This window comes from Stegodyphus dumicola, chromosome X1, assembly GCF_044657685.1.
Source record: "Stegodyphus dumicola isolate Sdum_Otavi_A_Nest chromosome X1, ASM4465768v1".
Lineage (NCBI taxonomy): Eukaryota > Metazoa > Arthropoda > Arachnida > Araneae > Eresidae > Stegodyphus > Stegodyphus dumicola.
The window spans coordinates 122,752,000-122,766,782 of NC_140780.1; the positions used below are offsets into that span (position 1 = coordinate 122,752,000).

Here is a 14,783-nt window from a genome sequence, read left to right on the forward strand (position 1 = left end):
GATCATTTCCCGAAATACTTTGTATGAAATATAATTTTCATCCGCGACACGTTGAAAAAATTAATTGGTTTTGGAGGCTCCGAACAGGTCTTCGGGCCTTTAGTTTGTTTAATCAGCTCCTGCTAATAACATTAAAAAACTGGTGCATCAGTTTTATATTCTGATGCAAGTTAATTATATTTTTCTTTTCGAACGCCGGGCTTTATTTTGACTTTTATCGACATTGGCCACTCATAAGGCTGGGAATGGCGGCCATTTTATTGTAGAGGAACCTAATAGGCGGCTACCATTACCTCCTGTGACGGGACGGACAGTTACAACCATGCCTTCTCTGGGATTCGAAACTGGGCTCTTCCGTATTGTAATCGGCTCCCCCTAACCACTATACCATCTAAGTTGTAAGCTGCCTATACTGAACACAACGTTGATTTGCTTGCCAATTTCCTTCATTACCTTGAAGATTTTATAGATACATGAATTAAATATACAATATACCTTACATACTTAGACACAAATTCACAGGCTCACCAGAAATCAAGCCATAAAAGTGCTGAGGCTAGTAGTTTGACCGAAGATCAAATCCCAGCGAACAGGCTGATTGCATAGGAGTTTTCATGGCTTTCTCTACTTCTAAATTTTAACACAAGCCAGGTTCCTTTACAAATTGTGGAATTACAACCTTAATACTCGTATAACAGCTAAGTGTGTGGAACCTCTTAAACTGGTAAGCGAATAATTGCTTTAGCTCAGGAAACAGAGACGTAAGCTCAAGAAGAGTTAATTACCCTTTATTTCTCCAAATAAGAATTTACAGTCGACTCCTTTCTTAGAGCGTACAGAAAAGCCTCCACTTGGGCTTGAACTCAAGAGTACTAAGAAATTAAACTTAACTAATACTTGACTAAAAAGACATAGCCGAAGCTATCAAAATTCTAAGGAGTTGGCTCCTAAATGGTAACTAATTGGTGAAGCTACAAGCGCCTGAAATACGGCCGAGCGTAGTAATAGCTTCTAGAGAGTGTAGCCAAATGGCAAACGCGAGCTGTTTGGAATCTCTGGCTCTCTAACGAAGTCAATGGTACTTCGACTTAAATACCGCTCTTCCTCATTTGCATTAACCGCGATTCTAAAAACATATTCTGGTGGGAAATGGTAAGCTGAAATTAGGAGAGATAGGATAGTAGATTTAACTAAAGATAACTTTTAAAAACTTAGGATAAACTTTACATCTTTCCCCGCCAGAATTTAAATACTCGAAAAATAAGGTCTCAAAAACGACCTTGTTTAAGAGTTTAAATTTTAAAAAGTTCAAACCTAATTCAAAAATTCAGTTTGAATATCAAACTTCTAACATTCGCATTTTTCAAAGAGTTTGAAACTTTAAACTATTCTGTTTAGGTCCAACTTTACAAACAGATCTATAACTGGACTAAAACCAAGAAGAATAAATTTACAATTTGCACTGGAACATATACACTCTTAGACAAAAAAAAAAAAAAAAAAAAAAAAAAAAAAAAAGACACACCGAGAAGATATAAAGCAAATTCGACACAAATCGATATGCATACAGGTTTCGACGGAAAATGCAAAATTTTACATTTTGGCTACCAATGAATGAACGGTTGTAGCACGTGATCTGCGCAATTGGCAGGATATTCAAGAGGAGAAATTACGATTCCAGCTCATAAATTCGTCACGAATTTCATTCCGTGTACTCTGGTAGACAGTAACTATGCCTCGCATACAGGTGCGCGAAAAATATGCGCATATGTCAGAATTTGAGAGAGGTCGTGTAGTGTGCTCAAAGAAGCCGGTTGGTCTTATCGGGGAATAGCTCGACATTTGAGCAGGAGCGATGCCACTATTAGACGATGTTGGCAGGAATGGGTGAAGCAGGGCCACACACAGAGTCAAGAAGGAAGCGGTAGGCCTAGAGAAACGACAGAACGTGAAGACCGAGCAATCGTCAGAGCGGCACTCACATCCCCAGATGCATCATTATCATCGATTGTACGTGCAACTAGTGCTTCAGTGACCACAAGGACCATTCATAGACGGCTCACAAAAAGGCAGCTGAGGTCCCGGCGCCCCTTGCGCCGACTACCATTGACCTCTGTAGAACGTCAAGCCCGTTTGCAGTGGTGTCGGGCTCATTTGCACTGGAATGTCACTGACTGGAGTAGAATAGTCTTCAGTGATGAGTCCCGCTTTGAACTGTGCTCCTATGACCAGCAAAGGCGAGTCTCGAGACACCCCGGAGAGCGGTTTGATACTAACCTGACTGCCTTCCGGCAGACAGCCAACAACCAGGTGTGATGGTCTGGGGTGCCATTTCATTTCATAGTAGGACCTCTTTGGTTGTCATCCGTCGCAACCTTACAGCACAGCGGTATGTCGACGAAGTTCTAAGGCCCGCTGTGTTGCCCTTCATGTTACGCCACCCTGGGCTTACATTTCAACAAGATAATGCCCGCCCCCCACACTGCACATGTTTCTACTGCTTGCCTTAGTGCTTGCCGAACATTACTCTGGCCAGCAAGGTCGCCGGATCTCTCTCCTATTGAGCACGTTTGGAGCATTATGAACAGGGCCCTCCAAACAGCTCGGGATGTTGACGATCTAAAGCGCCAGTTGGACAGAATTTGGCACGATATCCCTCAGGAGGACATCCGCAACCTCTATCAATCGATGTCAAGCCGAATAACTGCTTGCATAAGGGCTAGAGGTGGACAAACGCGTTTTTGATGTTTTTACTTTGTGAAGCTTCAATAAATCATCCAATTTTTCTCAAACTGTAATCATTTGTTTTTCTGCACATGTACATCACTTCTACCGATTTTCGTCCCATTCGAATAACTCCTTCTTGGTGCGTCTTTTTTTTTTTTTTTTTTTTTTTTTTTTTTTTTTGTCTAAGAGGGCATCTGCTTCCTCTTGCGTTTGATCTTGTTTTTTGGATCTCGGTCCTTCCAAATTAGGCCCACCAGCGGCCGAGCGGTAAAGTCGCTGAACACTGGTAGTTCGGTCCGAGGTTCAAATCCCGTGAACGGGCTGGTTCAAATCCCGCGAATGGGTGTTTTCGTGGTTTTCCCCATGTGTAACGTGTATACGAGCCAGTTTCCCTTAGAAAGTCCTCCACGAAAGGCATCCCTCCTCTTAGGCAGATAGCCCTAGTGTGCTTTGCCATAATTAAATACACCAAAAAAAAAAAAAAAAAAAAAAAAAAACCCTTCCAAATTATCTGGAAGGAAATCGTATTAGTTTACCTTTTACAAAAATTTACAATTCCTTATAATTACTTTTTATCGACATTTTTTTGGACTTCAACCACTCTTCATTCATGCATATTTAAAGTCCTCTTCCCTCCACGCTTTCCAGAAATTTGTTACGATTGAACTGAGCCTGTCATTGTTGTGTTACCGCGAATACACGCTACCACTAAATATCATCTATCATTTGTTAAAACCTGACTTTCTTAGAAAACTCCATAAATACAAAACGAGCCTAATGTACTAAACGACAGCTTGATTTAAACTTTCAAGTGTTGGCTGGAGAGCCTAACTTTAAACACCCTCATTCAAATCATTCGTTTCTACAAGATTTTTCCCTTGCAGTTTGGCCAAAATTTACCTTTTGTAGAAGTTTAATTTTAAAGTACTTCAAAACTGACATTTAAAATTTCTACATTCAATACAATGTTTTAACATACTTAACTTATAACATTTTAAAATTTATTTTACATCATCGTTATAGTTGCTTCGTTTCCTAAAATTTTAACTTCACGTTAACAACTTTCACTATTAACTGAAGTCTTCCGACCAAAAGATATTCACAAACTAAATTCTCGCAAACTTGCGAATTCTTAAAAAGAGATATTTACAAGCTATAAATTCTCGCCAACTTGCGAATACAAAAATTTTTCTGTTTAAAAGATAATTACAACTAAGTTCTCGTAACCTTGCGGAAAAAACTTTGTGTTTTAAACAGCATTTAGCAGTTTTAAACAACATGACATAAACTGAGCGCTCAATGTAAAATAGGCAAACAAAGAAAATTTTCACTTATATTTTTTTCTTCTAAACTCCTCCATTCTAATTAAGCAAAACTGCTGAAAGCAGGGTACTTCAACATCTGCAGTTTCCTCCTTCGGCTGGGCTGGCTTGTTCCCTCCGTCGGAATGCTGTTGTGTCTTTTCCCTTTGTCGATGAATCTGCCAGCCTTCCGGACTGGTCGCGGGTTTTGAAATTGGAGTTTTCTTTTCACCTCTTTGGGGCCACTTCTTTGTTCAAGATCTTTAAATCTTCGCTTAGCTCTTCTGGTTTTTTGAAACGGCAAGGCTCCCGCGTCGGCTCGGTCTGAAGCTCTTTTGACCTTCCTTGTGGTGGTTGCCGCCGAGGAACGCAGAATCTCTGGCAAAGCCTCTCTCCTTGAATCCGGAATTCGCTGTTGTTGTGCTCGTTTTACTGGAACGGCATCCGCTGTTCTTTTTCTTTTCACCGCCGGTACTGGCTTTGGTTGTGCATCCACTTTCCTGGCCGGCTCTTTCGTAGGTATTATGTTCCAATTTTTTGCTGACTCTGGACCTTGTGCCACTTGGATATGTTTGGCTGGTGTTTCTTTCGCCCTTTCGGCCTGCTTCCTTTTTGCTGTTGGGGGATTCCAGCTGAGTCTGACTCCAGCTGAATAAAATTCTTGGCTCGCTTCCAGAATCCTGCAATAAATCTTGTAGAACTTGGAAGTCAGTACAACTATAATATGGTTTTAACTGTACAATATTAGCAATTACTGGCCATTTGCAGCCTTTAAATAAAAAGTTGAATATTTAATTCTTTCAGTGATTAACGGCCCTTAAACCTGGGTTCAAATTCGGCCACTCTGTTTTTGGGTGCAGACGATAACAAAATGTTTCAATTTTAGTATTTTTTGACCGACAGTATATTCTACATCCCATCTATTTCTATCATAGTAAAGCTTCTGTTTCTGCCTTGGTACGTCGGAATTTTTAATGGTCTCATTTATAATTGCCTGGATAGCTTTCAATTTAAATTCTTTTGCCTTTGCTGCACACTAAAATCTTTCTCCCTAGAAACAATTATGCAGTTATTTTTTTTTTTTTTTTAGTATCATGCTTTGCTGTTCTCAAGGCAAGACCTAACTCATTACACACAACTGTCCCAGCGGTCGTGGTAATTCTTAACGTATCCTCGAATAATTTTCACAATATTCTTATTTACACGTTCCGAAATATTCGATTGCGGTCTATATGGTACCATTTTTAGATGGCGTATACCAAGTCCCGCGCAAAGATTTTTAAAATAAATTACTTATACACTGTCTCCCGTTTTAAGATATTACTTTTACTGGGTCCCCGTATTTTAAAATATACTTATTTAGAAACCAATCTGCGACTATTTTTGCTGATGCTCGTTTAAGGGCGACTATTCCAACCCATTTTGAGAAATGATCTAATATGGTTAAAAAATATCTGTTTTTATTTATTTTTGTTCTAGGGTGACGTCCGAGCAAATCAATGCCAACAAATTCATTTGGAAAAATTGTCTTTATGTTATTTAAGTATCTGACCGGGTTGTAATTAACGTCGTTTATTTATTGGCACAAGTGACACGACCTGACATACGCCGAAACCACCCTCTGCAACTGCAGGAAATAAATCGCTTCAAGGACCCTTTGTAACGTTTTTCCAATTCCTAGATGACCCGAAATTAGCGAATCATGCAGCTCTCTAAAATAATTAAGCGTAGACTCGCTGGGATCATTGGCCGTAATTCTTGATTCTCGTTAGTTATTTTCGTGTTGCTTCGGTGCTTTCGAGTTGGTGTCAAAACCTGGATACCATCATTTGAGACACTCGTATCTGTCGAGCTACCTCCATTTGAGATTGTCCATCTCAATCCCTCGTCCAAAAGAAGGTTTGGCAACTGTTTTTTTACTAAAGGGCGTATTTCAGCAATGCGAAAACTCGGTGGGTATCGTGGGACGATGATAGTAATATATAAATATATAATACAAATAAATATATAACATTAATCATAATAAATAAAGCTGATTTATATGGATTGTACAAGTTGTAATATTCTAACTATTTTTTTTTTGTTATTACGAAAACTCTTATTAAAAATATTGCTACAGCATGCTGCTCATAAATATTGCTAGCTAGGCAAAAAAACTGCAAACTGTTGTTGTTTGCAACTGAAATCAATTACTGACACAAAACAAGCAGATGATATGAAATTATTTTCCTAACATTAACAATTGCAAAAGCAATATTTTTTTTAATTTTTCGTTATCTTTTAGTTTAAAGAGTGGATTGCGTATTCTGCTTACAACTCGAAGCATAAATTCATGAAATAAGTTTATGAACTAACAGAGGTAGCGGATGAAAAGCGTAGCACGCCGTTGTTGAATAGAGTATACGAGGATAATGAGGACAGAAAATAGTTCATTGCGAGCAGAATCAGATGTTTCTAGCAGTCGAAAATTGATTCATCTAGTCATAGAAATCTCGCATCTACATTCGCTACGATTCAGTTTTTGTTAAAAGTTTAAATGTACAATTCACTCAATTGTCAAAATGGCGAAGGATTTTTACTAAAATTATTCCTTACAGTTACGAGTGCTTCTTGTACAAATATCTGAAATTTAAAATTTAGTTATTTGAACAATCGTCAGTTTAAACTTGCTTCTCGAGCAATTTGGTACCAGAAGCGTTGCGTTGCCAGCCCCTGATCTAAACGATTGGGGGAATTCATTAACCGAAGTAGTGATTTTTCATGCTTGTGCAAAATTCTATTGAACCAGTCATTTCACGTAGGCTCAGAGAGTACTTCAGAAACTGATTGTTTTCATGTTTCCTTAAAAGAACATAGAAAAGTAACAACCACCAAATGCCTAAATTGTAGTTACCATTCTTCAATTCTTTGATTGCAAAACTTTTGGAAACCAGTATAAAAGAAATGAAGAGACATTATTCAGGACAGCGCAGTTCATGCTATAAACAGAGCTAAAGCATCTTTCTATCATTCAGGGCAATGCTGCATTTTGAGGAAAAAAAAAAAAATTGGTTTTCTTTAATTAAGAACATCCCTGTCATGATACAATTATACGCGAAATTCTTACTTCGACATCGGTTCAAATGCAGGCAAACGGGATGGTTGCATGGGAGTTTTCTTGGTTTAGGCCAAGTGTAACGTGAATACAAGACTTTAAAATGTCCTGTACAAAGGCATCTGCTAGGCAGACAGCTGTCGCATGCTTTGCCATATTCTAAGAAACCTAACCTAATTTAAAGTATTTATTTATTAAAGATATTTTCATAGTTATTTATAATATAAGGGGTGATCAAATGAAAAGGTACGAAACGACGTAAAAACGTAACAGTTAAATATTTGCATATTTCGCTATGGGAGAACGTAGCGAGACATCTCGGTATGCGATTGGAGTCTCTGACTGGGATTGAAGCATGCGCGGGCGCCAGCATGCGCAGGAGAGAGAAGAGGCTCTTACCAAAAGCGGCGTCCAAATGATACGGCAGTCCGTATGAAGACAGGATGACGTTCGCGTTGTAAAATTCGACGACTGAGGAGCAGCGAGGTGTTATCCGATTTCTGACAGCGGAAGGTGAGAAACCGGCAGCTATTCATCGCCGGATGATGACAGTTTACGGGAAGAAATGAGTCTCTTACAAGTCTATAAGAAAATGGAGTGCCCGTTTTCGTGCAGGCCGTGAGAGTGTGTGTGATGATCCGAGACCAGGCCAGGCAAACACTATCATCACGGGCGATCTCATCGATAAGGTGGACGACCTAGGGAGAAGTGATCGGCGTGTCCCATTGCGATTGTTGGCAGTGAAGGTGGATGTCAGCTATGGAACCGTGTGGACAATTGTTCACGACAGGTTTGGATATCGGAAGGTGTGTGCCGCTTGGGTTCCGAAGCAGCTCACCGACCAGCAAAAGGAACTGTGTGTGGGGTAGCATTGCAACATCTGTTTCGGTATCATGAAGACCCCGCTCTCATGGAGCGGATCGTCACAGGTGATGAGACCTGGTGCCGTCACTGAGCCAAAGACAAAGCGGGACAGCATGCAGTGGAAGCATGAATCATTACCTCTCCCCAAAAAGTTCAAAGCCGTGCCGTCAGCAGGCAAGGTGTTGCTCACCGTATTTTTCGACGTTCAAGATCCGCTACTTGTGGAATTCCTTGAGCACAGAAAAGCCTTTAACTCCGATGTGTACTTGTGAGACACTCCGACGCCTACGCAGGTCCATCAAGAACAAATGACCAGGGCTGCTCCATGATAACACGGAGGGTGTGGTTCTGCTCCATGATAACGCGCGTCTATACATCTTGGACACATGGAACTGGCCAAGTTCAAGTGGGAGACGTTGGACCATCCGCCCTACAGTCCGGACATGTCGTCGTGCGATTTCTATGTGTTTGGTCCACTGAAAAAAAGACCTGAAAGGGAAGCGCTTCAACTCGAACGACGTACTCAAGGACGCTGTGAAGGATTGGGTCTCCTCACGGCCACAGAAATTCTGGGAACAAGGAATCCTGCGGCTTGTTCATCGGTGGAATCGTTGTGCTCAGGGCTATGGTGTATATTTTGAATAAAGTCTACATTTGTACCCACCGTGTCGTTTCGTACCTTTTCATTTGATCACCCCTTGTAGAATGTTAGCTGATAATGTACAGGATATTTGTTTTTAAACTGACACTACTCAGAGCCGATCTCTCAACTGAAACACCACGAAATTTGTTAGGGGGATTAATGACGATATGGCAAAAAAATTCCATGAAAAAATTAGTTCCAAAATTTGCCGATAGGGAAAACGAGGCGGTATTCTAGTCTACCCAGCTGAGAACTAGAAAAATCAATAACAAAGAAGAAATTTCAGTTTAATACTTTCAGTGAAGAGACTACAGTATAAAGATATGATATTTCATTGCCCAATAGAACTTTATTCACAGAGATGATATTTCAGTGCACCATAGTACTTTATTCACAGAGATGATATTTCGCTGCACCATAGTACTTTATTCACAGAGATGATATTTCGCTGCACCATAGCACTTTATTCAAGAATTCACTTTTCAGGAGATGACATTGACCTCTTACAAAGTGACCATTTTTAGTGGATCACACATTGCATCTTGTACCCAACATTTTCGACGGGCCGGAAGTAATGTGTCACCAAGACTGATTGGACATTATTCCGTTTGGTTGGGAAATTACATACTATGTTGTTACCATTTATAAATTCAAGAAGAGCGGCGGTTGTGTTCGATTGATGAAGATAGAACAACTTCAGAATTAACGTGCGCTGAGGTAAAGTGAGTGACCGACTTACAGACTTTGATGTCGTTTACGTAACTGAGCATTTGCATTAAAAAATTTTATCTGCGTTTCATGCAAATTTTCAGTTGTGTCGAATAGAACAGCCTATAAGCAACTTACGAATCAGAACTTTCTGATGAACCGATTCCCCTTCACTGAGTGAATTTGTTCCGATTCTACGAAAAGGAGTGGTTGTGCTTTTACAGTTGAAAGAGAGCTCTTGTTGGAAGTATGCCAGGACTAGGGAACTGCTATTCGTTCACGAACTGATTCATTTTGCTAAACGAGTTTGCGCCTGATTGGCGGAAAAAGAACGGCGTTCTTGTTGGAAGCGTGCCAGGAATTTTCGTTTTTGTTTTAGGAGAGAAAAGAATATCTATCTTCCCATGTTTGAGTTTAATTTTAATCGTACTCAACTATTTGAAAAATTTTTATTCCCGAAAATTATTGTTAATTCTGTGTCGAAAAAAGGTTTTAGGGAATCTTTCTGACCTACAGTTGAAAGAAATCACTTCATAGAATTAGTGTTTTATTTAGTCAATTCTTCCGATTCTTTCGTTATTCGCTCCAGCTTCGTTAAATCTGTCCTAATCCCGCTATTTCTTCGATTCTTTCTCCTCTTCGTTCCATCCTCGTTAACCGCTCTTCATTCTCTAGTCTTTCCGGATCTTTTTCATCAAGGTTATTGTTGGTGGACTGTGAGTCATACAAAGGAACCGATTCATTTCAGTGAGCGAACCGCTGTGATCCGATCCCATAAGAGTGGTTTTGCACACAATAAATTCACATATTTTTTATTAAATGTAATGGTTAGGAATAAAATTTTTTAAAAATCCATACAAAAAACAAAAAGCGCTTTCAAAGCTCTGGCTGTTTTTCTTTTGATATATTACAATTAAAATATTTAACAGAAATTCACAATAATTTTAAGATATAAATTGTCAAAAGATTTCAATTTCTCAGGTTCTTCGTTTGAAATGTTGGAATAACACTTGTAGTTCATTCATTAGCTACATGCAGAGCCAGGACCAAGGGTGAAACAGGCTTTAGGCAAAAGAGACGCTTGCGTTAGGTAAACTGCTGGGAAAGGCCCCAAATTTGGTGTGAAATTTTCGAAATACGTTAAAAAAATAAAGTATGATCGTTAATTTCAGTTTTGAAATATATCGAGATGAAATTATCGACTTTTTAAACGTCATATCTAAAGCAATAAAAGGCCGCAACATACCTGAGCATTAGCGTGTTTTGCTTAAACAATTAAGGAAATAAAATCTGTTAAGTGTTAACGATTTAATATTTAAAGTGAGACAGAAGAATCTTTGTTACATATTTTATATGATTTTCGACTTGTTATTATTGTTTCATATTTATATATTATTGTTTCATATTAATGCCTCGAATTGATATAAGCATCAACTAATAAATCATTGCAATGGATTGAAACTAATATTCTCTTTAAGAAAATCAATGTAAAATTTTATGAATATAATACTTCTAAGAATAGAAAAGATTAATAAAGATTTCCAATCAAAAAATGTAAGTTTTCAAAAAGCAGCAAGTTTAATAGAGGGATTAACATAATATCTTAGCTGGATGAGTAATTTCGTTACAAATCAACTTCTCTTAGGAAATTCTCCCCGAAGGCCTCTTTCTCCTTAAACAAATAGCCCTCGTATTCTTTAGCATGTAGAATTAAACAAATAAACATAACAGAAGAATTATTTCTTTCTTTACAGAAAATGCGAGAAAATATTCTTGACAAATGTGAAAGTTTAGCTTTAACAAAGAATAAAACAACGTAATTCGAAGCAAATTGAACAATCAGATTGTCAAAGATCAACTGATAAAATAACTAATTTTTCAATTTTTTTCGGGGGGGGGCAAAAAAGAAGTGACATATATTTTAAGCTGACAACTAAAACAGAGATGCGAAAACTTTAACAAGATACCTTCTGGTTTCCGATTTCTAACTGCTAAGAATTTAATGTCATTGGTTATAGGTATTTTAAAAGAAGCAATTTGTAACTTAGTACTTAAATAGCCAAATGACGTAAATACTTCACATGTGCCATCAGATATAGACAGTTTTAAAAATCACTCTATTTCAGAAATTCTGGGGCCGCTAAAGTAAGGTCAGATGTTTTAAAGTTAATTCAGGAATACGATTTAGTTCCATCATATATGAATTTGGAAAATGCGTTAAGAATATTTTTAACGTTGCCAGTTACTATTGTTAGGATAAAAGAAACTCAAGAAATCTTAAAAATTAGAATTAAAAAAATGCGCAAAATATTCCATTTTGCCCCCCCCCCAAAGGAACTGTCATATACCACTATTTTTCACAGAACATAAATTAAAAAAACAAATAGTATTCGGAAAAAGTTATTGTCAATTTTATTTCGTTAAAAGAAATAAAGATTGCAGTGAACTCATGAACATTAATGTAATACTTTTATATTAATTGTTCTATCCTTTATATTATTTCATTGTTATTTGCTATTTATCAAAAAGGTATTTTTTAACCTTTTCATTTAAAAACTATAAATTCTTATATGCATTATTTTTCTAAATATATAAAGTTAAGATTAAGAGCTGTCCTAAACATTATGGTATGATTTGATATATTGATCTTCGTTGAATATAAACTTGTACAGATAAAAAGTTAAATGTTGATTGCATATAGAAATTTGCATTTACTTCTTTGCCTCAGGTGAAAAAATAGGCACAGCTTTGGATACATGACTCAATTATTTGAAAGCTGAACTCATTATGAGACTGTGATGCCATCCTCAATGTGCTAAATTAATATAGACCTTCTCAAATGAATCTTTTCAACTCTTTTTTATGTTCTTCATTCATATTCTTTTCATATGCTTCATTGATGAATACTGCGAATTTCTTTCCGTCGTTTGCAACTCACAAGATAAAAAGAATTCATTTCCAGTTCCATTTTATTAAAATTTTATTGCTATTTACAACAGAGTTTTACAAAATTTGACAAAATGCGTAGCATTTTAACACTAGTCAGTTTATTTTACAGGATAAAGATGAGACATTCTGGCTTCTAGGTAAAGAGTTATGTACCATTAGAAGTGTTTGAATATATTTTAAATTATAATAAAAACATAAATATTTGTTAAAACAGAGTTAATTTTATGATACTTGCTGACATTTTTTTTTTTTTCATTTTATTATATTTCCACTTTAAAGAGCGATATCTTTTAATAAAAGTTTTCAATAATTAAATTAACATATGGAAGTAACAAAAATATTTCAAAAGTTCTTATTTCATTAGAAATTAGAGCGATTAAACTTAATTGATGAATTAGATAAATTAACAGGCATTTTACTAAGTCAAACACTTCTAATTTTTCAGGAAAAGTTCTGTAACACTCGGTGAACCAATAAGAAAGAGGAAAAATTCTGATCTAAGAGGAAAAATGAAGTATTCTAGATTTTGTACTTGTTTAGCTATTTTACATATATAGATATAAGTCTAAGGCCTCTTTAGAAATGACAGAGACAACATCAATCCACGAAACTAAAGGTTTTTAGTTTCTATTGAACTATTATTTAACTGAATTAAATTCCTCTTGATAATTATATGTCTTTAAAGTATATTTTGCAAGTATACTGGGATGAAATGAAATAAGCTTGGTTATTTATTATGTTATATGCACACTAAGAAGATTGAAAACGCTTATCGAATTATGGCAGAAGATATCACAAGTAGAATACAATTAGTTAATAGAAATGCCTTATTGTTTGAGAATGAAAATATTATTACTGAGGTTGACTAGTTGGCTGCTCTGTGAATGAAGATTCTTGCTGCGCATCTAAACTGTTTTCGGAAGTGTCGCCTTTCATTCTGGAGTAATAGCGAACGTGTTGTGTGGTAAGACTGGTTTCTTCACCTTCTGCAGCAGCTCTTGAAGGAAAGCAAGATGAAAAAAGCCCCGTCACGCTGGAACCTGAAAACAAAGTCTATAAAACGTCTGCAGTAATTTTATTAATTTAATTTCTCCAATGAATATGTAAAACAAGCTGATGTAATTAAGCATTTTGAAAAAATTACATGCATTTGATTTCCAGCATTACTTTTAGAAGGACATGACATCTATTTCAGACCCAAATTATTTTCACAACAACGAATCTACTGGTATGAGAGACTGTTTGGATAAGATTTTCATGTTATGGCTGCACTGGAATATAATTTAGAAAATTCTTGACTTGAAGGCAAAATGCTATTAATTAGAATGACAGAGCGTGTTTACGAGATCTATCAACAGAAGATGAGTGATATTAGTTAATAATATCACTCACCTTCTGGATAAGAATTAATAAATTTGCTCATAGAAAGTTTGTTTTGAGACAGAATTATTTTGGTGGGAATGCATCTTTAAAATCAGTGCTGGTACACCACATGTCAGACAATTCAAGCATCACAAATTGTTTTCCATGACATTTTTTTCACAACAGTTTCTATGACATCATCGTTCGATCCAGACTATGATGTTATTGAAAAAGGTAAGGCCGGAAGTTTACTGGGCGCAGTCGTAGCCTCCATCACCAGTTCTTCTCAAATATGGTTGCTACAGTGTGGCACACGAAAAACTAGTTCGTCTGTCCACAAAGAGCCTACATTTTGCTATTCTTCGTGGAACAAATAACACAAAACTTGTTCACATGGTTTCTATACCTGTGGGGGATAATCTACAGTGGTCGCAACAACGAAGCAGACGATATGATCACGACTCAGATGAAACTCTCGTGAGTTGTTTTTTTTTCGCTCCACTCTGGAATTCAAGTTAAAAATCACTATAGCCAAATCAGACTGGCACTTAGGTACCGCACTAATATGGATATCAGTGAAAGCAAATCTCTCAAATTATACAATTAGTAAGAGGAACTGTTAAATCTGTCATACCTATGAGAAGAGTAGGTTTTCGTGAAAAATAATGGATCAGATTTCAAAATATCCCCCTAAATGCAAAAAAAGTTTAAAAATCGAAGAAAGGAAATTGACTTGAGAGTTTGACTTAAATAGAATCCAGAAAGAAGTAATTTATCCAGCTGAAAGAGGCAGCCTTACCGGGATGAAATTAATTCTTGACCATCAAAGCAACAGAACGGCCGCGTTTATGCTAAAACTTGACACAAATATCTGATGTATAGGGACAACAAGACTTCGAGATTAGATGCTGCCATAGCAATTAGTTACTTCGACTAGGCGTTTCTGTAAAACAATTGGCCATGCTTGCGATTGACTTTGATTTAGAAAAGATTTCGAATTAATAACGATAGCTCATTTGGCCGTACGGCACAGAGAATTCGTCAATTCTAATCCTGTCGAATTCAGTATCTGTAAAGGCTGCATTACTCATTCAAAATATTTCGGAAGAACAACTGTTTAGTTCAATTTTTCTGT

At 37.0% G+C, this 14,783-nt stretch overlaps 1 protein-coding gene across 5 annotated transcripts in view; it reads right to left on the minus strand.

Moving 5' to 3' along the window:
• Window positions 1-12,299: 12,299 nt before the first annotated feature.
• The window catches only part of LOC118198205 (solute carrier family 60 member 1-like), a 125,926-nt gene continuing 123,442 nt past the window's right edge, over window positions 12,300-14,783 (minus strand). For all 5 annotated transcript variants that reach the window (XM_085808425.1, XM_085808423.1, XM_085808422.1 and 2 more), the window contains one exon: window positions 12,300-13,326. In XM_085808425.1, the coding sequence (XP_085664551.1) occupies window positions 13,139-13,326 (188 nt within the window). In that variant the 3' untranslated portion in view covers window positions 12,300-13,138. The remainder of the gene's footprint in view (window positions 13,327-14,783) is intronic.